At 52.2% G+C, this 22,551-nt stretch overlaps 1 protein-coding gene across 2 annotated transcripts in view; it reads left to right on the plus strand.

Annotated features, from left to right (window-relative positions):
- The first annotated feature begins 1,302 nt into the window (after positions 1 to 1,302).
- BEAN1 (brain expressed associated with NEDD4 1) overlaps positions 1,303 to 22,551 on the plus strand; it is a 58,222-nt gene continuing 36,973 nt past the window's right edge. Inside the window, exons 1-2 of one of the 2 annotated variants that reach the window (XM_064383159.1) lie at positions 1,303 to 1,439; positions 12,346 to 12,452. In XM_064383159.1, coding sequence (XP_064239229.1) covers positions 12,428 to 12,452 — 25 coding nt within the window. In that variant the 5' untranslated portion in view covers positions 1,303 to 1,439; positions 12,346 to 12,427. The remainder of the gene's footprint in view (positions 1,440 to 12,345; positions 12,453 to 22,551) is intronic. The other variant, XM_064383160.1, reaches the window with a different exon arrangement.

Consider the following 22,551-nt stretch of genomic DNA (forward strand, 5'->3'; position numbering starts at 1 on the left):
GGTTTAGCATCAACATGTTCAGCTCTTTGTCACCATGTTTCATTTTTGAGACTCACTTTCTGGCCAGTGACAAGCCTTTGGGGTTTTGAAACAAACCCAGGTTTTGACCCCCCTTGCCTTCTAAACCCCAGTTTCCTCATCCACAGTAGGGATTCAGAGAGTATTAGCAACAACACATTTCATCAATTCTGCAGCAAATCCACTGACAGCCCGCTCTGCGCAGACCCCTGCAGCACTACTCAGACTGCCCTCCTTGGCGTTCCCAGGCAAGTAGCGGAGGTTAAATAACTCCAGGATGCTGTAGAGCACCCCAACACATTAGGGCTGCAGTCATAGGGAGCAATATCCTAATGAGGACAGGGAGGCCTGGAAGATGGGCTGAGATTCGTCCAAAGCCCCAAAGCAGGGTGGGGACAGAGCAGGTCCTGGAAGCCTGGAACCTCGGATGGAGGCAGACTTCCACCTGCCAGGGCTGAGCTCATTGCCCTGAGGTTTGGGCAGCAGGGAACAGGGGCACAGGGAGGGTGAGAAGGTGAAGGAACCAGGCCTGCTGGTGGCTCCGAGGGAAGCATTCGGCCAGGCCTAGCTAGCATCCCAGAACTCACCTGCCAGTAACTGCGAGCGGAAGGCCCTGCCAGGCTCGCCTGCCCCTTTCAGCGACCCATCCACGCTGGGTCCCCCTCTCCATCCTGCCCTTTGCTCTCTTCCCGCGACACGGGTCCCCTGCTCAAATGCCCAGCCTAGCCTCGGTCCAGCCTGTCTGGCTGTCCTTCCCTGATACCTCGTTTGTCTACCCTTCTTTGCACGTGTCAGTGGCTCCCCGCTCGCGTCCGTGTGTCATTCCCTACACACGCCTGTGTGTCCTCTTCACACGTCTGGCTGGTGCGCCGGCCTCCCGCATTTCCCGGCCTTCTCGCCGCCCTGCCCCGCCTGCCGCTGTGTGGGTGTCGGGCTGGCTGTGCGCAGAGGGGCGCGGCGCGGCCCTCCCCCGTCACCCTCGTCCCTCCATCTCGGAGTGACCCGGGCCGCGGCGCCACGGTGCTGAGGCCCGGGAGCCGCGCCGCCGCCGAGGGGGGCCGGAGCCGGTGACGGTGGCGTGGGCGGCGGCGCGGAGACGACGGGCGGCCGGGCGGGGCTGCGGCAGGGCCGGGGCCGGGGCCGGGGCCGGGGCCGGGGCCTGGGAAGCCGCCGCCGCCGCCGCCGCCGCCGCCTCGGCCCGGGATCACGGGCGGCGGGTCGGCCCGGCTCGCCCGGCCCCGCCCCTGCGCGCCCAGCTGGGCGAGGCTGAGCGGCGCGCCCCCCGCGACGCCCGAGCCCGAGCGCAGTGGCCTCCGAGCGGGAACCCGAGCGGGAGCCGGAGCCGGAGCGGGAAGCGGAGCTGGAGCCGAAGCTGGAGTCGGCGCTGCGGCGCACGGAGCGGAGCGCGGCAGCCAAGCCGAGTAAGGGGCGTGGGGCCGGGCGGCGCGGGGGAGGGGCGGGCGGGGGGGTCCCGGCCCCCTACCCCGGCGCTCAGCTGCGGTGTCCACGAACGACACACCCGGAGGCGCGCCGCGCGGAGCCTCCGTGCGCGGAGCGGGAGGATGTGCGGTCCGGAGCGGAACCGCAGCGCGCTCGGAACGGAGCGGGATCCCGGGTCTCCCGCGGACCCTCGACCCTGTACGAGCCACCTGCGCGAGCCGACGCTGACCCCGAGCGCGCCCTCGGGCCGCGGGGAAGGGGAAGTATCCAAGGTTTCTGCCTGACTTGAGACCCCGACGAGCATCCACCCCGTATAGGGAACCCATAACAGCCTCCTCAGCTCCGCGCCCTGGGTTTTGGGGATCCCTGGACAACCCAACCAAGAAGGGAAAACTAGGGCGCACTCTCGGCCAGGGTGGGAGGGGGAAAAGGGCTGGGGCTTCGCGGAGTTTGGAGTTTGAATCCACCTCCACCCCCTTGAGCTAGGAAGTTTGACCCTTCAACGGGCAAGTCGCCCAGGGTATGCCCCTGTCTCAGTGCCTCTGTCTCAGCGCCGAGCGTGGGAGAAGGAACGCGCCCTCCGCATCTTCTCCCCCTTTGATGCAGACTTTCCCTTGCGCTGTCAGAGGGACCCGAGGCTGAGTACCAGGCGGCAGCTACTACTGACTGCGCAGCGCTGAGTGGCACCGCCGCGGCTCCCCAGGGGCAGGGCCCACCCCACCCCCAGCTGACTCTCGCTGCCCTTCCTCTCTCCCCATCGGGCTCCACGGTCTGGAGGCTGGAGAGCAGTGAGGACCTGGGGCTGCCCTCTCCATCTGGGGCGGGTGCTGGCATGGGTGGTCAGGGACAGGCTGGGAAAGGGAGGGCACAAGTGACTGGTGCGAGACAGGGTTTCAGGGGTCCTTGGTCTTGAGTCACGATTTCCGACGGGCACTTGCCGAGAGAACATGCCACTCTGAACTCAAACATCCTAACTGCTCTGCTGGAACGAGAGACTTTACCACCCTGTGCCTCAGTTTCCTCATCTGAAAGTAAGCAGGAGTCTGTTATGAGCAGGATGTTTAAGGGCTTTGGAACCATAACGTGGGCTTGGCTGTACAACCAGAACGTGAGCTTGGCTGTACTTCCCGGCTGTACAACTTTAGGCAAGACACAAACCTCTCTGAGCCTCAGTTTCCTTATTTGAAACATGGTGAAGGTGAATTGCAAGGATTAAATGAGATGACGCTGGTGGGGGCATGTAGCCTGGTGCCTGGCATGCAGCCAGCGGTCAATTGCAGGGGGCTACAGGTGTCCAGCACCAGTAGTTGCCGAGATTGAGTTCCTCTGAATCTGAAGTGGTGCCCCCAGCCCCCTCCAAGGGGACCTTTGAATCCCCCAAGCCATTGACAGCAGAACTTTCTCCTTAGGGCCCAGCCTTTCTCAGACACTCCCCTCTCCAAGGCTCTCTGCCGCCCAGCCCAGTTCTCCCCTGCTACCCAGGGTGAAAAGGCTGCATCTGATTGTAAGGCGCACCCTTTTTCCTTTTGCCCTTGGCTGGTGTCTGCTGCCCCAGAGAGGGGCACTTGCCCATTGCTGGAGCTCTGTACAAGGGAATTAACGCACCTCCCTCCACTCCTGGGTAGAGGATTGCTTTCCCTGAGGAGCCATCAGGCTGTCAGGCAGCTTGGACACACCAATGCATCTGATGGTTCAGACAGGCAGCCAGAAGCACCAGGGAGACAGCCTGAGGGGTCTCAGTCTTGATCTCTTGCAGACTGCGATGCACCAGAAATGGATGTTAGGAAGGAAATGGAGCCAGTGATAGACTGGGAGGTTACAATTTCAGAGCAGGGTGTCCCCAGGAAGGGATTTGCCCCAGTGTGTGCGGCTGGGGCCTTAGACCCAGAGCAGAGGAGGGCAGAGGCCCAGGGGCTAGTAGGGGGATGCTGAGATCCTGGAGGTGGCAAGAAGTGGGAAGGCAGCCAGGAGCCATGGGAAGAAAGCCGTGGTCCAGTTCACACCCATGTTGGTCCCTAGCCACCTGTGGCCCAGCCGCCCAGAACAGGGATCGGGGAGGAATCTCAAATGAGGAAACATGTCCACATGGTGCCAGGGGGCTTGCAGGGTGCCTGGTGAGACAGGCAGGATGAGCTGTCTCTTGGGGACTCCTTCTACACAGAAACCCCCTCTCTCTTCTTCCTCTGTAGCTCCTCCCTCCCCTAGCCCATTCACCCACTAGGGGTCACATGGCTGTGTCTTCCAAAATCCTCACTCCTCATCTTCCCAAAGGAGTTAATCAGGAACTAATTAGGTTTGAGTCTCCTGCTTCAGTCAGGATTTGGAACACAGCCAGTGGGGAACGTGACAGGGATGCAGGCATTACTGTCAGGCTTTGGGAGTAACCAGCCAGACACCTTCAGAGGGCCATTGCCTGAAGCCCTTGCCCTGGAAGTACTCAGAGGACAGGGTGAGGAGCATCTGCTCTCAGCCTCCTAAAGGGAGAAACTGAGGCCAGGAGGGCTTCTGCAGTCCCTTAGCAAGCAGGCACAAACAAGAGTCACAGCTGAGAGCAATTTTTTGGAGCTGGACCACCTGGGTTTATAGCATGTGGTTCTGGGCAGCAGACTCATCCTTCACAGCCTCAGTTCCCTCTTGAAAATGGAAATAAACATTATACACCTCCCAGAATAGTGTGAGGATGAAGAAATCATACAGATAGCACATAGCCATGTCCAGCGGACCTCTGCCGTGGCCTGCGGTGTTGACCCTGTGAATATGTGTCGCACACAGGCTGCTTCCTAAACGTACACATTTTCTTTTTGATTTCTGATAACTAGCTCTCTGATTTAGGAACCATAATTGTCCCCATTTTATTGATGAGAACACTGAAGCTTAGAAAATTTAAGGACCATCTAACCCTGCCAGGTATAGAATACTTAAACCATCACTATGACTCATCATAATTGTTTGAATTTGTAAAACTGATAATTAACCCATTGTAATTTAGATGACATGTAATCAGTTATTAGAATGATTCTTTCTTTTCTTTTCTTTTTTTTAATAGAGACAGGGTTTCACCGTGTTGGCCAGGATGGTCTCAAACTCCTGACCTCATGATCCACCCGCCTCGGCCTCCCAAAGTGCTGGGATTACAGGCGTGAGCCACCTCGCTGGGCCTAGAATAATTATTTCATGTATATCTTCAATCATTCTGAAAAAGAATATGTTAATTGTCCACAGGCTATAGTATTTTTAGACACCTTTTCTTCCTGTTTGAATAGTAATCAAACTGATTTAAAAGATCAGCTCCCTGTTCATTACCTATCCCTCTTCTCTCCATTTTTCTCCAGACCCCTTACAGTCCCCAACATCTATATATCTTACTCATTTGTTTATTGTATGCCCACACTGATATAATGTGAGCCCTGCAAGGGCAAGGACTTTTAACTGGTTTATTCACTATAATATCCTCAGAGCTTAGACTAGTACCCAGCACTTACTGTGCCTTCCAAAATTATAAAGTTCTTTACAAACATATGGTCTATTATTGTTATTATTTTTGCCAAGTGTATAGATAGATTGAAAATAAAACATTAAGTTTATAGCAGAAACCATTCCCTCAAATATTTGGCAAATAGGACTTGTTCAAGTGCCAGGGATAATTTGATAAAGGTTAAAAACAATGGATATTATTTTTCTAGTATTATAATAAGGCTTCTTATCAGTAAGTTCAATGACAAGTAAATTTAAAAATATATATATTTCTTGCTGGGCGTGATGGCTCATGCCTGTAATCCCAGCACTTTGGGAGGCCAAGGCGGGCAGATCATGAGGTCAGGAGTTTGAGACCAGCCTGACCAACATGGTGAAACCCTGTCTCTACTAAAAATACAAAAATTAGCTGGGCGCTAATCCCTGTAATCCCAACTGCTCAGGAGGCTGAGGCAGGAGAATCCTTTGAACCTGGGAGGCAGAGGTTGCAGTGAGCCGAAATCACACCGTTGTACTCCAACCTGGGCAACAGAGCAAGACTCCATCTCAAAGAAAAAAAAAATTCCAATAACAAATGACATGTTCAAAGGCAATTAAGTTAGCTTTAACATTTTTCACTGAGAACAGCTGGGCATGGTGGCACATGCCTGTAGTCTCAGCTGCTCCAGAAGCTAAGGCAGAATCACCTGAGCCCAGGAGTTCAAGACCAGCCTAGGCAACCCTGGCTCTTTATAACAAACAAACAAAAACCCCACAACTTCTAATGAATTAACAATCACTGACTTGTTCACTTAATTGCTTTTTATTTTGTTGGCACAAAATGTTTTTTTCGAATCTTCATTTTAATGATTTTTTAGGTTGTTATGAAAGTCATACATGTTCATGTAAAAAAATTATAAAATTATTAAAAATGTAAAAAGCATTAAAATCCTCCTTAATCCCACCACCACCAGAGAGCACAGTGACCATGAACATGTTAGTGCTTTTTTCCCCCAGAGAGTCATCTTTAGACTGGACTGAAAGTCTTTATGAGAAATATATGTGTGTGTGTGTGTGTGTGTGTGTGTGTGTGTATATATATATATATATTTTTTTTTTTTTTTTTTTTTTTTCATGAAATGGAGCCTTACTCTGTCCCAGGCTAGAGTGCAGTGGCACAATCTTGGCTCACTGAAACCTCTGCCTCCCGAGTTTAAGCAATTATCCTGCCTCAGTCTCCTGAGTAGTTGGGATTACAGGTTTGCGCCACTATGCCCAGCTAATTTTTATATGATTTATGGAGATAAGAAAAAGAGAATGTTGGCCAGGCTGATCTCAAACTCCTGACCTCAAGTGATCCACCCACCTCAGCTTCCCAAAGTTTCGGGATTACAGACGTGAGCCACTGCACCCAGCCTAACATTTCTTTAGAAACATGATTTCACAGCCGCAGTTGGGTGAGGTGGCTCACGTCTGTAATCCCAGCACCTTGGGAGGCCAAGGTGGGGAGACCACCTGAAGTCGGGAGTTCAAGACCAGTCTGACCAACATGGGGAAACCCAGTCTCTACTAAAAATACAAAATTAGACGTGGTGGCACATGCCTGTAATCCCAGATACTCAGGAGGCTGAGGAGGGAGAAGTGCTTAAACCTGGGAGGCAGAGGTTGCGGTGAGCCAAGATAGCACTATTGCCTGGGCAACAAGAGCGAAACTCCGTCTCAAAAAAAAAAAAAGAAAGAAAGAAAGATGATTTCACACCCATATAATATTTCATTGTAACCGTGTGCTATGGTTTGCTCAGCCTATCTTCCCTTATCGGATGTTGGGCTTTGCTCAACATCCCAATTTCCTCTTCACTGCTACAAATAATGCTTGTCTGTGTTTCTGTTTGTATTTTTGGCGCCCTGAATCAGGCTTCTCTACACACTTGGTCAGGACCTATTTACAATTCTCAGATGGACTGGTTTATGCAGTTAGTAAATCAAGCCTTCTAAGTTTGGGCTGTGATGGTGGAAAGGGGCTGGCAGTTGATTCTGTAGAGGGCTACTCCAGTTCAGTTAAGGCAACATGGAGACCTAGTAATCTCCAGACACACCCTGGCCACCACCAGTAGAGCACACATGTGGCCAATGTTGCATGGAGACAGAGGCATCCTTGCAGCCAGGCCCAGTGGCTCATGCCTGTAATCACAGCACTTTGGGAGGCCGAGGCAGGCAGATCACCTGAAGTTGGGAGTTGGTGACCAGCCTGACCAACATGGTGAAACCTCCATCTCAACTAAAATACAAAATTAGCAGAGCATGGTGGTGCATGCCTGTAATCCCAGATATTCAGGAGACTGAGACACAAGAATCGCTTGAACCCAGGAGGTGGAGGTTGCAGTGAGCTGAGATCGCGCCACTGCACTCCAGTCTGGGTGACAGAGTGAGACCTCATCTCAAAAAACAAAGAAAGCCTCCTTGCTTTGAAGGCTATCAAATACCTGCATCCCTTTTCTAGTATCAGGACCAAGTTACCTGTTTGCAAACCTCAGTGCCTCCTGCCCACCTCTCTGCCGCTTGCCTCTCATTGCTTTTCTCACCCACTCCTAAATTCGTTGATTCCTTTATTCAGTGGACATATGACAAACATGAGGGCATCCACACTGGCCAACCTATGTTTTCTATTAGGGAAGTTACTAGCCGGGTCTCACCTCACATGAAGACCTTCCTGGGACAGGAGGAAGGTGTTGTCTGCTGCCTGAGGGCCCCCGCCTGCAGCGTCATGAGTTAGACCCTGCCTTGGTGAGGCACATGCCATCCTTTCAAGATCAGTGCAACTGACCAAAGGCCCTGGGATTTTCTGACTTCCTTCTGGCTCTAGACAATCACATACACACCTGTCTATCCATGAAACCCCTGCGAGATGGCATCATGCGCTCATTCAGCAAACAGTCTCTGAGCACTTCCCATGTATGAGGCACCACACTGAGTGCCGGGGACACAGTGCTTGTCTGGGCTGTCTAGACCTGGAGTCACCATCTCTCCCATCTCCACCATCTGCCGGTCACCCAGCCAGACACAGGGACTCACCCTACACTCCTCCTTCTTCCTCACCCTCTCTATCGGATTCATCTGTCCCTAAAACCCACCAAGCATGTTCCCACCCAGGGTCCTTTGCTCTCTCTGCTACCTCTACCCGGAATCCTCTCTCCCCAGGTATCTGCCCACCTAGCTCGCTTCCTCCAGTCTTCGCTTACCTGTCACCCTCTCACTAAGGCTTTCTGCAGCTACTGTATCTAACCATCTAACAGTGCAATCGCTACCCGCACACCCTGCCTCTGTTCCTTCTCCTGCTGTTAGCTCACAGACTCTATCATTACCATTGCATCTCCAGCCCTAGTCAGAAAGGGACTATCAGAGTGTCAGACTGCTCACCAGTCTGTCCCCAGCACCTGAAATCTGGTGCACCAGGGTCTCCCTTCCTTCCTCCCTTCCTTTCCTCCCTTCCTTTCCTTCCTTCCCTTCCTTCCTTCTTTCCTTCCTTCCTTCTTCCTTTCCTTCCTTCCTTCCTTTCTCTTTTCCTTTTTCTTTTTCTTTTTCTTTGACGGAGTCTCCCTCTGTTACCCAGGCTGGAGTGCAGCAGCACAATTTCAGCTCACTGTAGCCTCTACCTCCCAGCTTCAAGCGACTGTCCTGCCTCAGCTTCCTGAGTAGCTGGGACTACAGGCACACACCACAACACCCAGCTATTTTTTTTGTGTTTTTAGTAGATACGGAGTTTCACCATGTTGCCCAGCTGGTCTCAAATTCCTGACCCCAAGTAATCCACCCTCCTCAGCCTCCCAAAGTACTGGGATTACAGGCGTGAGCCACTGCACCCAGCCGGGACTTTCAGTTAATACTTGAACCAGTGATGGCAGCCTCTGCCCCTCCTCTGAGGTCACCGTTGTCACTGTTGCCTTTGTTTAGGTCACATCACCTCTGGCCACAGCTTCCCATGCTCCCCTCCTCCTGCCTCCCTCACCTGATGCCCCTCCACCTTCCCAAAGAGAGAAAAGCTAAGCAAGCCAATTTCCTGCTTCAAATCCTCCTAGGAACCCTCTTGGGGCAGGGGGCTCACCACCTCATCAGACCCCTTATTCTTCTGAGTCTCAGTGTTGTCATCTGTGAATTGGGGATTTGTTTTGAGGATCCAGGAAGCTGACAGCATGTGGCAGCAGCTGAGCAGGGGTTGTGTGAACAGGCTGCCATCCTGTGGCCTCTTTCACAAGGCCAGCCCACCCCCGCAGCCTGTCTCTGTCAGCCGCCCACAGAGCAAGGCTGGCCGCTCCCGGGGCCTTCCAGCTCTGTGAGCCTCTGCCACAAGGCTCCCCTGTCACCAGTGCCTAGGCAGACCCAGGCTCCCTCCCCTTAGCCACACACTCCCCTGCCCAACTCTGAGTGTCACATTAGAGCCCCAAGTGGAGATATTCCAGGAGCAGGGATGTGAAGGGGTGTGGGAATGACGTGGACTTGCCACACACCATTCAGCCACTTCAAAGCCTGGAGTGCCACCCGCCCGCCCTCGAGTTCCCAGCCAGACAATCCAGTTGGAGATGAGTCACCGGCAGGAGCAAGCCTCGCATGCTGGGCTCAAAGGGGGCAGGCAGGGAAGAGGTGACCATGCTTGGCCCAGCAGCTGGGTGGGCCCACCCCCGCCCCCACCCGGGACCCTGACCCCAACCCCTGGCAAAGGAACCACAGTCCCAGCCCATCTGTGCCCCTCATGGCTGTCTCCTCACAGCATCACCAGTCACATGCATGCAGGAAACCAGGATGGGCGCTTGCTCACCTGGACCCCCCACACCCACCTCCTTTGTCTTGATGACCCCAACAGAGCACTACCCTAGCGGAGGGTATGACGCCACCAGGGAGCGGTTTTCTTCTGCGGCCTCAGGCAGAAATCCTGGAGTGGGGAAAGGGAGAAGGAAACAGGCAGCCAGATTGAAAATCCAGCTTCTATTTTAGAACCCCCAAAGCCCCTCCATGTGTTTTCCAAGGGTTTTGTAGGACACTGTGCAGATGCTTGGGAAATGAATCAATGCATGCAAGCCCAGGGTGCTGGGAGGTTGCAGTGGGAGGCTCTGTGTAAGGTGCTGATGGTGTTACAAGAGGCAGGGAGTGGCAGCCCTGGCTATTGTCAGCATCGTGGTCACCAAGGGCAACAAGATGCCTGGGACGCATCTCAGCTCTTTGCATAGAGATCCTTCTCTTCAGCAAGTCAAGCACCTTGGACAGGCAGCCTCCACCCCTCAGTCGCGCATTCGCGTCGGGCCAAGGTTCGCTTGCTCTAGTGTTTCCATGCACTGTTGAACTTCCCCTCAGTTCCCAGCCCTGAGCTAGTTTGCAGGGGCCGCACTGACCCTCCACGCCCTCAAGGAGCTACTGGTCTAGAATAATTTAGATCCAGAGTTGTCCTGGAAGGGCATCCATGTGTGACAGAAACACAGCCAGAGTGATTATTCTGTCTCCAGCCGTCAAGGAGGACCCCACTGAAGAGGTGTCTTGATCTGGGTGTCGACAGCACATAGGAGTTTGCCAAGTGAAAGGAATGGCATGCCAGGGAGAGGGAATAGTCCAGAAGGATAATTGGCCTAAGTGTGTCTAAGAAGCAGGCCAGCCAGAGCACCAGGGCAGCCGGTCTCTGGGGGTGACCCTGGCAGTAACTGAGAGGCACTGAGGGTGACAGGGTCCCTTCGTACACAGCTCTTCCTCTGTCTCTTCGCTGTGACCTTGGATGGGTTTTTTCCCTGAGCCTGTTCTCCTGTCTGCACTATGGACATGATGTCCCCCGCCTCAAAGGTCTGTTGCAGCACCATTGGTGACATTAGGCACATGCAGGTGTTTGGTGAATGCCAGCCACACCTGGAGGCCCCAGTGCCCAGAAGGCTTCCTCCTAGGGAAACGCAGGCAAAACACACTGAGAAAAAACTGGGTGTTTCTAGTTAACAGATGAACCGGAGAACTGTCTTTGGAGAGACTGTGCTCAAAAGTCTGATCCTTCAGTGCTAATGTCAACTCTGCCACTTCTTGGCAGCGTTTTGCCTCTCTGAGCCTTGGCGTTCTCACATTCTTCGTAGCCCCTCCCAAGCAGGGATAACAAGCCTCAATTTGCTTTAGGGATGAGGCATATGTACCCCTCATGACCCCTGCAGGGGCAAACTCTCTTCCCATTGGCTTGAGGGCTGCCAGCTTTCCCCTGCAAACGTCCACTGGGCTGGGCACTCATGGTCTCTGCTCAGCAACCCCCAAAGGTGCAGTTTGGTTTCTGCAAAGCAAGTGACCACATCCCTAGAAATAAGAATCTTATGTCCCTCCTGTTCCTACAGCCTCATGTCCCTTGGGGACACACCAGGAGAGACTGAACCAATTCAGATCTTTAGCAGCATGGGAGAATGGATCACTTTTCTTCTTTTTTTTTAAGAGAGGGTCTCACTCGGTCACCCAAGCTGGAGTGCAGTGGTGTGAACGTGGTTCACACCAGCCTTGACCTCCTGGACTCAAGCAATCCTCCCACCACTGCCTCCCAAAATGCTGGGATTATAGGCATGAGCCATTGCACCCAACCATGAGTTACCTTTTTAAAATGTTTCCTCCATTGCAAATTGGAGTCACTGGCACTCCCTCACTGTTCTAGACATCCATGTGTTCATCAAGTTCACACTGGGGAGCAGAGAGGGAGAGAAAGAAGCATTTTCATTCTGTAGACCTTTGTTTCTGAATCAGTAATTTAATATAGAGATGCCTTCTAAAGAATTGTGCTGGCTGACAGTGTGGGCTCTGGAGTCAAGCTGACCTGAACTCAAGTCTCAGCCAGTAGTTAGAAGTTGTGTGGCCTTGGGCAAGCTGCATAACCACTCTGAGCCTCAACTTCTTTGTTTATAAAATGAGAATGAAAAGAACAACCTCATCTTATTTATGTTGGAGTAATAATAATAATATGATGTGGGCTAGATGTCAGTGGACACTCTTCCAAAGCCAGCTGTCAGACCTTGACCTAGCCCCTCACCCTCTCCAGGTCTCTGTGTCCCAGCCCTGATAGTTCCAAGTGGCTCAGGATGACGCAGTCCATTGAAGTTGTCTGAGACAGCGGGATCTCACACATTCATCATGAGACAGAAGAACCCTGGAACCTCTAATTCCCACTCAAGGGTCCACCTGAGAGAGTGATCTCCTGCCCACCACTACCCACCACGGGGACCCCAGCACACACTTGTGCCATCCCTGTGACCCTCTCCCCATTCCACAGCCCAGAGGTCCCCCGGGCCCTTGCCCACACTGGACACGTGCTCTCAAAGAAGTCACCATCCTCTTTCCCAGAGGTTGACAGTTCAGGAGATGTGAGCACCCAGCCTGCAGGGGCTGTGGGTGTGGCATGGGCACCCCAACACCTGCCTGTTTGTGTCTCTGCAGGTGAGTGGAGGGGCCTTCCCTGCGAGAAGTCAGAGCTGTGCCCGTGGGCAGGCTGGCTCCGCTGTTCTGCTCCAAGGATGACATGTCCTTCAAACATCCCTGCCCCTGTGAGTCTCCTCCCCACGTCCTTCTGCCGCCTGGGGCCAGGCAAGGGCAGAGCTTGGAGTCGAGCTGCAGAGACCAGCTTGAGGTGTTTGGCCAGAGAACTGCGAGTGTCCAACCAAAGGCTAATGTGGCATGCTGGGTGGGGAGAGGGCAACACAGAAGACCCCTGACACCTGCAAGATGCTCCCTGAAAACTGAAAATCACACTTTGGCGTTTCTCCTGTATCAGCCCTTCCCAAAGTGTGGATCAGAGTTCCTCTGAGGGATAGTAATGGGATGACACTCACCCACACACAAATAAGACTCCATGGCCAAGTAAGTGGGGGAAATGCTGGGAGAGTCACGTTAAGAAAGTTTTGCTCCTGCAGTACTTTCCTGAGCTTTTAATATGGTGATGTGTGGCTGGCATGGTGGCTCATGCCTGTAATCCCAGCACTTTGGGAGGCTGAGGTGGGTGGATCACTTGAAGTCAGGAGTTCGAGACTAGCCTGGCCAACATAGTAAAACCCCCTCTCTACTAAAAATACAAAAATTAGCTGGGCATGGTGGTGGGTGCCTGTAATTCCAGTTACTCAGGAATCTGAGGCAGGAGAATCGCTTGAATCCGGTAGGCGGAGGTTGTAGTGAGCTGAGATCACACCATAGCACTCCAGCCTGGGTGACAGAGCAAAATTCCGTCTCAAGGAAAAAAAAAAAATTTTATATATATATATATATATATATATATATATATATATATAAAAAATATAATTTTAAAAATTTTATATATATATATGGTGATGTGTGTTGTGAGGCTCCCATAGGTAAGAGAAAACCCGCTCCTCCTCTCAAACATTAACCACAAGGAATGTTTCATGGGACTGGTGTTCCACAGAACACGCTCCTTGGGGTTTACTCTCCTAAGGAAACCCATCCCAAGCATCCCCACCATGAAGTTCCTCATTTGCGGAAGCCAATAGATGATCTTGCCCCTCGGCAGTCTTCTCGTGGCTCCCTGAGGCCTGAGTCCAAGTGACGAACTCAGCCAGGGGTACCCCTAGCATCCAAGACTGCAGCCTCCTTGACTTCTCCCCTAGTCTCCACCAGCTTGAGTCATGCCACCACCCTTGCCCAGGACCCCTTTCACTTCTCCCAAAGCAGCCACCTGCTTTCTTCCATGATGTTCCCTGAGCCCCCAAAACTACCACCACTTGCTGTAATTTGGGAGGACATGCATGACTGCCCATCCCTTCACCTTGACAAGTTAGGACTGTCAGTCTGTATGAAATCAGGGACCCCAACCTCAGAGGCGGACCCTCTCCTGTCTCCCATGCTCACTCTGGGTAATGCCTCCCCCACTCGCCAATGTCTGCTCAAATCTGTGCCATTGATTACATGCATCATGGGGTGGGGGCCTCTCTTCTAAAAAGTTGAAGCCCTGATTATTAAATCACTGGATATCAAGGGATAGCTGCAGGGGGAGGAGGGGATACTGGCATGTCCACCTGGGTGAGATCGTCACCAGGCACGCCAGGGGGATGAGCTAGCTGTGGGGTTCATTGTTCAAAGAGTGGTGTCCAGAGGGTGGTGGTGTGCAGCCTGGCTGCTGTGGGTACCCAAGGAGGGTACAGATTATTTCCAGTGAGAACCAATAAGATGATTTCTGATGGATAGTCCAGGCTGAATAAATTGTTGTTACTATTGTCACTGTTGCTGTGGCATGATCGGGAAAGGAAAGCCAGGCCAGATGAGGCTTCTGTTCAGGGCACCTCAGAGCCCAGGGACCCCTGCCCTGCAAAGCACTGGGATGGTCATGTTCTTGCCCGTCTGCTGACCAGGCAGGAGCAGCCGGCATGGACAAGGCTGGGAAAAGTCAAGGCTGGGGATGCTGAGTGAGGAGGGCTTTCCAGAACCTTTTGGGGTAAAGCCCAGGCCCTTTTTCAAGCTTCCAAGAGTCTCTCCCACTCGTTTCTTCCTGGGCTTTTGATTCCTTCTTCCTCCTGCTGCCTGTCTGCCTTGGGCAGCCCCCACCCCTAACCTGACATTCAACCTGACCCAAAGTCCCAACACCTAGCATGCAGTAAGCACTCAGTAAATGTTTGTTGAATCAGTAAACACATAATTAAACACCCTGGAGGAGGAGCTAGAGGCTAGTGGTCAGGGAGAAGCTGAAGCCCCTGACTCTGCTACCAGATCCCTCCATGACTTTGACCCAGATACTTCTCTGAGACAAAGGGGTCCGCCAAACCCGGTGGGTTCTAGGAGCTCAGGACTGCTGTGAGGCTCCATGGAGGCTCTGTCATCGTCTCTGCCAATTTCTGCTCACATTTCCAGTCTGAACTTGTCTAAGAAGCACCCGCTGTCCCCTTCCAGGACCTGCAGTCAGCTTCAGTCTGGCTTGTGCACCCACATCCTGACATCCCATCAACTTCTGTGTAGTTAAAGCCATTCTAGTTCTCAGCTGCATCTGACCCTGTTGGGTGCTTCTTTTTTTTTTTTTTTTTTTGAGACGAGTTTCATTCTACCCAGGCTGGAGTGCAGTGGCATGATCTCGGCTCACTGCAACCTCCATCTCCCAGGTTCAGGCAATTCTCCTGACTCAGCCCCCGAAGTAGCTGGGACTACAGACAGCCGCCACCATGCCTGGCTAATTTTTTGTGTTTTTCATAGAGACGGGGTTTCACCATTTGACCAGGCTGGTCTCGAACTCCTGACTTCAGGTGATCCACCCACCTTGGCCTCCCAAAGTGGTGGGATTATAGGTATGAGCCACCATGCCCAGCCCCTGTTGGGTGCTTCTGTTTGTGATGACTTCTCCTGCTTTAGGTTCCCTGACTAAGAGTCCTCCCCGTGTCTTCCAGCCAGCTGATCAGACCATCTGACCTTCCATTTGTGGTCTCCTTTGGCAGTGGTGGAGGATAGAGGATTCTCCCTGCACTTGCCCTGGAATGCTGGACCCCCAGGGCTCCAGCGCAGCCCCAGCCCTTCTTGCTGTGCACTCACCGGACCTTCTCATCCTCACTCTGCTTTCTGCTGCAGCCTCTAGGCCGGTAGCTTCCAAGGGTCCCTCCCACTCTAGTTTCTTCCTAGGCTTTTGATTCCTTCTTCCTCCTGCTGCCTGTCTGCCTTGGGCAGCCCCCACCCCTAACCTGACTTCAACCTGACCCAAACTGAACTCTGTCTTGCCCTCTAGGGCAGCTTTACTTGATTTTGCTGTATGGGTTTGGGGCGCTCAAGCCAGAAATCTGGAAATGAACCTCAGTTCCCCTCCTATCATACACCCATCACTGCCAGCTGCCCAGGGAGACTCTTGGGCCTCTGAATCAGCTCAACAGATGGTCATTCTGACCTGGCCTCCATCTCAGCCCCCTACCCCTTCAGAGTCAATCTAGAAATTGCTCATTCATGAAACAGCTCTTCTGCTTGTTCACTTGTTCGTGCCGCCGGTGGATGGTGAATGTCCAGGAAGCAGGGGCCATCCGTGCTGGGTTTCCAGTTCACCTGCAGCACCGTGCTCAGTCCCTGGCACATAGGAGGTGCTCAGTGTTTACTGAGCAACTGAACAAGTGAATGAGGTGAGGTGAAGCAGATGCTTTGTGGGCAGCCTCTGTGGTTCACAGACCAGAGGCCCTCACACATGTTCTGGGAAGGATGCTGAACCCCGAGTGCTCCAGACCCCCAAAAACAGGCATAGGAATGCTAGGGAAGGAAACCCAGAAATCCCAGGCACTCACTTGGACACACATCCCTGTTTTTAACTCCTCATTCCAGATCTGGAGCTGCTGTGTGCATTTAGAAACATTCAGAACGGCTTTAACTTCCTTAGCCCCCAAAATGAGCTTGCCAGGTACATGTGAAGATACCAAAGCCCCCAAGAAATTGAAAAGTTAGAGTAGGAGCCATAGCCTGCTCCTGTTTGGGCTTCTCCACCCCTACTTCCTGCCAGCTTCAAAGAGTAGCCAGAAAAGTCTGCAGAAGGTAAAACAAGCCCAAATGTTTCCCAAGCAAGACCCCATCCCTAGGAGTCAGTGCACATGAGGTCTGGAGAGAGTGAACAGGTATGTCCACCCAGCACAGGGTGGCAAGGTGAGCGGCACCAGTCCACCTGTAGCTGAGGTCTGTGAGCCTCCATGGCTGCAGGCCCTGGGGGTGCAGGCTTGTCCATCGGCCTCTCGGGAGTCAGGCAGGCATTAATCAGCCAGGCTGGGCTGAGCCCTCCTTGGCACTGCTGACACCCCCACTTCCCCACCCCCAATGCCATCTCACTTTCAGACATTTCAGCTCATCCCTGCGCCTCACAGAGACAGCACCAGCAGCCTTCATTACCCCCACTCCCTTCAATTCGGCAGATGAGAAGACCGAGGCAGAGGGAGGAGGCAAAAACAAGAGAGGGAGAGGCAGGCAAACCCTGACTAGAGGGGTTTTTGGCCAAGTGGCTGCAAGGCGGAAGTCAGTTCCTCTGCCTGCAAATGCCAAGCCTGTGAGCCATTTCCCAGGCTTCAGAGGACCTGCCTCAAGCATTGAGTGAGTAGGAGAACCAGCCTGGCTCTTCAGGAAGGCTGGAGGTAGAGGAGTTTCTCCATCAGGCCCTAGCTGGGCAGGGTGGCCCAGGACTCCCCCAGGACGCAGGCTCCAAGAACAGATGCTTTACAACCTCTTCCTGCCACCAGCTGATGGCAGCTCCATGGAGCTCCTTAAAAACTGGGGCAGCCTGACTCCCTCTGGCCTTTGGGAACAGATCTAAGGAAGGAGGGAATTTATGGGCCCCAGAGGAGACTGAGTCTATAGCAAAGCAGGAAGAAGAAGGATGGAAGGTAGCATCAAATCATCCACAGAGAAGTCAAGTAGGGCTTGTCTTTGCTGGGCTCATGGTGGCTTTCTGCAGGCTGGCAGGAATTGCAGCCTGGCAGGGCCTCTGAGTGGGCTTGGGCCTCCCTCAGAGATGGTGTGATATGCAGTGCATGGGTTCCAGTGCAACCTTTTGGCCACCTTCTCCCTACATAAGTCTGTACTGAGGGAGGGGGGAAATAGAGAGAGATAGGGACTCGGGAAATGAATTTGGGATTCAGACCAGATGTTGCTGTTTTTTGCTCTGCTCATTGTGGCAGTTACCTCTGCAGAGACATAGATAACAACAGAAGGAAGGACTTGAGGGCAAGGAGGGCAAATGATTGCACATGCTGCAAAATTCACCACTTCTGTGTCCAGAGCAGACATCACTAATCAATTGTAGCACTTTTTTCCCACTGAGCCCAGAACACATGCAAACATTGCCCAAAGATCTCTAGCCTATGAAATGAAACCATTGTGCATCCTTTGCTGAAGTATGACTTTGGAGTGGGCAAGGGGATAGAGGGAGTGACTTCAGCTAGTCCTCTGACTCTGAGGGTTGTTGTGAGGATCAAATAAGATATCACAGGTGAAGGACTTATGAGGCCTTATCATCATTTCTTTACATGGCCTCCTTGCTTCCCTGAAGAAGTCCTACAAGAGAGGGGTCAGTGTGCCCATTCCACACATGGGGAAGCCGAGGCTCAAGGAGGTAAGAAATTAGACTAGATGGCACAGCTAGAAAATGGTGGAGCCAGGGCTACACCCCAAGTGAGCTTGTCCAGGGCTCAATCTTAGCCAAACCACAGCTGGACAAAAGGACAAGGGTGGAGCCCAGTTTACTCCTTCATCGCCACAACAGGGGTGGGGAATCCACTCTGCAGCAGGACTTCATGGCCCCTGAACATCCTGGCTGCCCCTACTCACAGTTCTCTGGTCTAGCACAGAGTCTGACCCTAGTGAGTACTTGGCATTTGATAGCTCATCTTAATTTTATTCATAGCTCATCTTAAATTTTTTTTTTTTTTGATACAAACTCTTGCTCTGTCACCCAGGCTGGAGTGCAGTGGCACAATCTCAGCTCATGCAACCTCCACCTCCCCAGTTCAAGTGATCCTCCTTGCCTCAGTCTCCCGAGTATCTGGGATTTCAGCTACTGGGGTGCCCGTCATTGAACCCAGCTAATTTTTGTATTTTTAGTAGAGATGGGGTTTCACCATATTGACCAGGCTGGTCTCGGAACTTCTGGCCTCAAGGGATCCACCCGCCTCGGCCTCCCAAAGTGCTGGGATTACAGGCATGAGCCACCGCACCCAGCCCGCTCATCTTGATTTTCAATGCACAATCATATCATATGCAAGTCTCTGGCAAGAGGGCATTCAACCTGGCTTGAGCACTAAATGCAATCTTAATAACAGTAACAATAGCCCCAGCTGTTGCAGAGCACTGTATGCCGGCAAAGTGCTTTCATTTCACTGTCCCCTGGTGGTGAGCTCACTGTCCCTGGTGGCAGCCCTGCCCTATAGCAGCTGGGTGGCTCTTCCCCTGTGTCCACCATGCCCTGAGGAAGGGCTTCCTGGGCATTTCCCCTGAGCTCCCCTTCCTGAGCATTTCTGACCAAAGAGCTCCCTTTGTTCTCTGAACTTAGATTTTCCCCAATCTGGTCCTTCCCTTTCCTCTTAGAGAGGTCTCAAGCCCCTCCTTCCTGACCTCCCTCCAGGACAAAGGGCAAGTCAGGGCTGCAGGCCAGATGAACATCAGCCTCCATGGCTTGTAGAGGGGCACTGAGGATGCAGGTGGAGGCAGCCCATCACAGATGGCTGGAGGCAGGTTCCCTCGGTGGCCCCTGCTGGTCATAGTGCAGGGGGAGGATGGAGGGGAGGAAGACAGAGAGAATGGGTGGCAAAGACCTAAGCCAGCTGTGAAATTTACAATTGTTGGCAGGTTTTTCTGGGAACAGGGGCTCGAGGACACTGACTGGATCTGTGTCTTTCTCACCAACAGCCCGGAAGCGGGTAACTGGAGCTGTGTTTTGGAACACACAGAACTGAATTTGAATCCTGCCCATGTCATTTTTGTACTACCTGACCTCCCTAAGCCTCAGTTCCCCCAGGCGTAAAATGGGGATATCCTGGTGCTGTGAGTTACCATGAGGATTAACTGCCATGAGTGGGAGGTGGGGGCTTGAGCTAATATGTGCCAAATGCCTGGCACCATGGCGGGAGCATTGCCATCCTCCAGTTCAAGGTGGCCATGGGTTCCACAAGCCAGAAGGAAGCTTGAGGCTTGGTTATCTGCAGTGCTGCTCCCTCGTGGTTCCTGTTGTAAACTGTGGACAGTCATCCCTGATATTAGGCATCCTCTTCCATTCATTTATTCATTCATTCAACAAATATTTATGGAGGATTTGCTACATGCTGAAACCTTTCTAGGTGCCAGGGTTGCGCCTTGAACAAAGCAAAGTCCTAGCTATCATGGAGCCAACATAGCCAGAAGAGACAGAAACAGACAAATGAATACCTAATATGTTTAATGGGGGGAGGAGCTACAAAGACAAAAAAAAGCAGAGTGAGGTGATGGGTTGAGGCATAGGCTCACCAGAAAGATAACACTGGAACAGAAGTTGCTAGAAGGAAAAGAGGGAGCCATACAGGTGTCCAGAGGAAGAGCGTCCAGGCAGAGGATTCTGAGACAGAAGCAGGCTTGGCTTGATCCAGCAACAGCATGAAGGCCAGGATGCCTGAAGAGGAGGAGAGGAAAGGTACCAGAGGCAGCAGGGACCAGATGATGTAGGGCCTTGGAAGCCATGGGAGGACTTTGGCATCTAATCAAGTAGATGAGTAGTCATTGGAGAAGTTTGAGCGAGAAGGGACCTGATCAACCTGGTTGTGGTAGAAGAGGCTAGAGAAGGACTCAGGTGGAAGCAAGGAGACCAGTTAAGAGGTTAAGACAGTGGTCTAGGCAGGATGGCTCACACCTATAATCCCAGCACTTTGGGAGGCCAAGAAGGATGGATCACCTGAGGTCAGGAGTTCAAGACCAGCCTGGTCAACATAGTGAAGGATACTAAAAATACAAAAATTAGCATGGTTGCACATACCTGTAATCCCAGCTACTCAGGAGGTTGAGGCATGAGAATTGCTTGAAACCAGGAGGCGGAGGTTGCGGTGAGCCAAGATTGTTCCACTGATCTCCAGCCTGGGTAATAGAGTGAGACTCTGTCTCAAAAAAAAAAAGGGACAGTGGTTCAGGTGGTGACAATGGTATCTTGGACCAGGGGGTTCACAGTGGAAGTGGCAATATTGGGTCAGATTTGAAGGTGAAACTGTTAGGATTTGCAGATTCATTGGATCTGGGGTAGATGCGAAGGAAGGGTCAAAAAGGACAGCATTTGGGGCTTGAAATGTGAAGGACTTAGCTGCCATTTGCGGAGACGGGGAATATGGGCAGGTTTGGTGGGGAACTGTGAGTCAAGATTCAGGGTTTTGACATGTTGTGTGTCTGAGATGCTTTGCAGGCACTGGAGTGGAGATACAGGGCAGACAGTTGGGTCTATGAATGTGGAGTTCAGAGAAGAGTCTGGAGCTGGGGATGTAAATCTGGGGACTGTCAATGTGTGAATGCCACTCAGTGCTGTGAAGTGGGATGAGATCACCCAGGGACCGAGTGTGAGAATGTGGGAAAGGGAAGGACCTAAAGAGTGAGCTTGCGCTGGTGAAGGGCAAAATGGTTTCTGTATCTAGAAGTCTTGCCAAGGAAAGCATGATCCCCTGCGGTCATCACCCATGGCATCCCAAAGCCAAGTGCATTGGGGGAGGGATTTTCCTACAAATAGGAACGAGTAAGGACACTTCTGTTTCTCTGCCAAGGGCTACCCTAAATTAGCTACCCTGATGCTCAGCTCTGCCTGCAGCTGGACCTAGGCCCAGGTGATTGGGAAAGACTCATTGTCCTCTCAGGCATCACTGCAGAAGCGTGCAGCCTGCATGCTTCAAAGACAAGAGGGAGGAACCCAGCCAGGTGTGGTACCTCACACCTGTAGTCCCAGTGCTTTAGGAGGCCAAGGCAGGAGGATCACTTGAGCTCAAGAGTTTGGGCAGCATAGCGAGACCCTGTCTCTACCAAAAAATTAAAGATTAGCTGATCATGGTGCCACATGCCTGTAGTTCCAGTTACCCGGGAGGCTGAGGTAGGATGATCACTTGAGCCCAGGAGTTTGAGGGTGGCTTCATACCTGGATAGCAGTTGTCTCCCCTAGGAATGGGCCTAAGGAAGAGGATTGGAGGTGGATGTGGCCTAATGCAGTAACAACAGCAAGAGCTAAGAGACCCAGGTTTGAAAAACACTGGAGCAAATGTATTTTAATCACCTGAGGCTTTGTTTTTTTCACCTGTAAAATGGGATTATTAGACCTAGTTTCCAATGTGACTATAAGGGTTTGATGAACACATGGGTGCTCAACGAGCATGTGTTCTTTTCTTTCTTTTTCAGCATATTAATCCCACAGTGACTGTTGCAGAACTAACAGTCTCCCCTGCAGGATTCTCCCCAGACTGCCCAGGGAGAGAACTCATCTTCTGTCTCCCTTCCCTACCAGCCCCAAGTTGGTGTTGAGAGGCAGCTTGGCACCACGGGCCCACCTGCATTTGCCAAGTTCCAGCAGGGGCCAGCCAGATGGCAGCCTTGTGCCTGACCCCATCATGAGCACCTGATGGGGTAACTCAGGCAAATAGATTCTCCCTACTTCATAGGTTGTTTGCAGAAGGTCATCTGTCAAGCCTGTGAGTCTTACCCTGAGGCTCTACCCTGTCTCACACTATAGAAATGGAAACTTAGTCCAGAAAGGAACGGGATCATGTCATACAATATATTAGTGGCTGAAACTTTAACTTCCCATCCTGAGTCCATGTAAGGTGTTCTTCTACATAAAGGTGGAAAATGCCCCAGGCGGGAGCTTGCTCTCTGTTCTCAGTGAAGATGCAGAGGAGAAGCCCTCTTTGGAAAATAAAACTGTGACCCAAGCCACATCTTTAAAAAGCCAAAGGGAATTTCTTTAAATTTTCAAGATTTGATTGGCATGTATTGGGCACCTATTATGAGCCAGGTGTCCTGCTAGGCAGTTTGCTTTGATTAGCTCATAGCCAAAATTGCTGCTCCCATTTTACAGATGAGGCAATAGAGGCTCAGAGATCTGACTTGCTCAGTGGGCACTGCCATCAAGAGGCAGTGCCAAGATTGGAACCCAGGATTGTCTGTGTCTTGTTTAGCCAGAGTGCTGTCCTAGTCCAAGAA

Source organism: Aotus nancymaae, unplaced genomic scaffold (genome assembly GCF_030222135.1).
Source record: "Aotus nancymaae isolate 86718 unplaced genomic scaffold, 86718_ANA_hifiasm-v0.15.2.pri h1tg000030l, whole genome shotgun sequence".
Taxonomy (NCBI): domain Eukaryota; kingdom Metazoa; phylum Chordata; class Mammalia; order Primates; family Aotidae; genus Aotus; species Aotus nancymaae.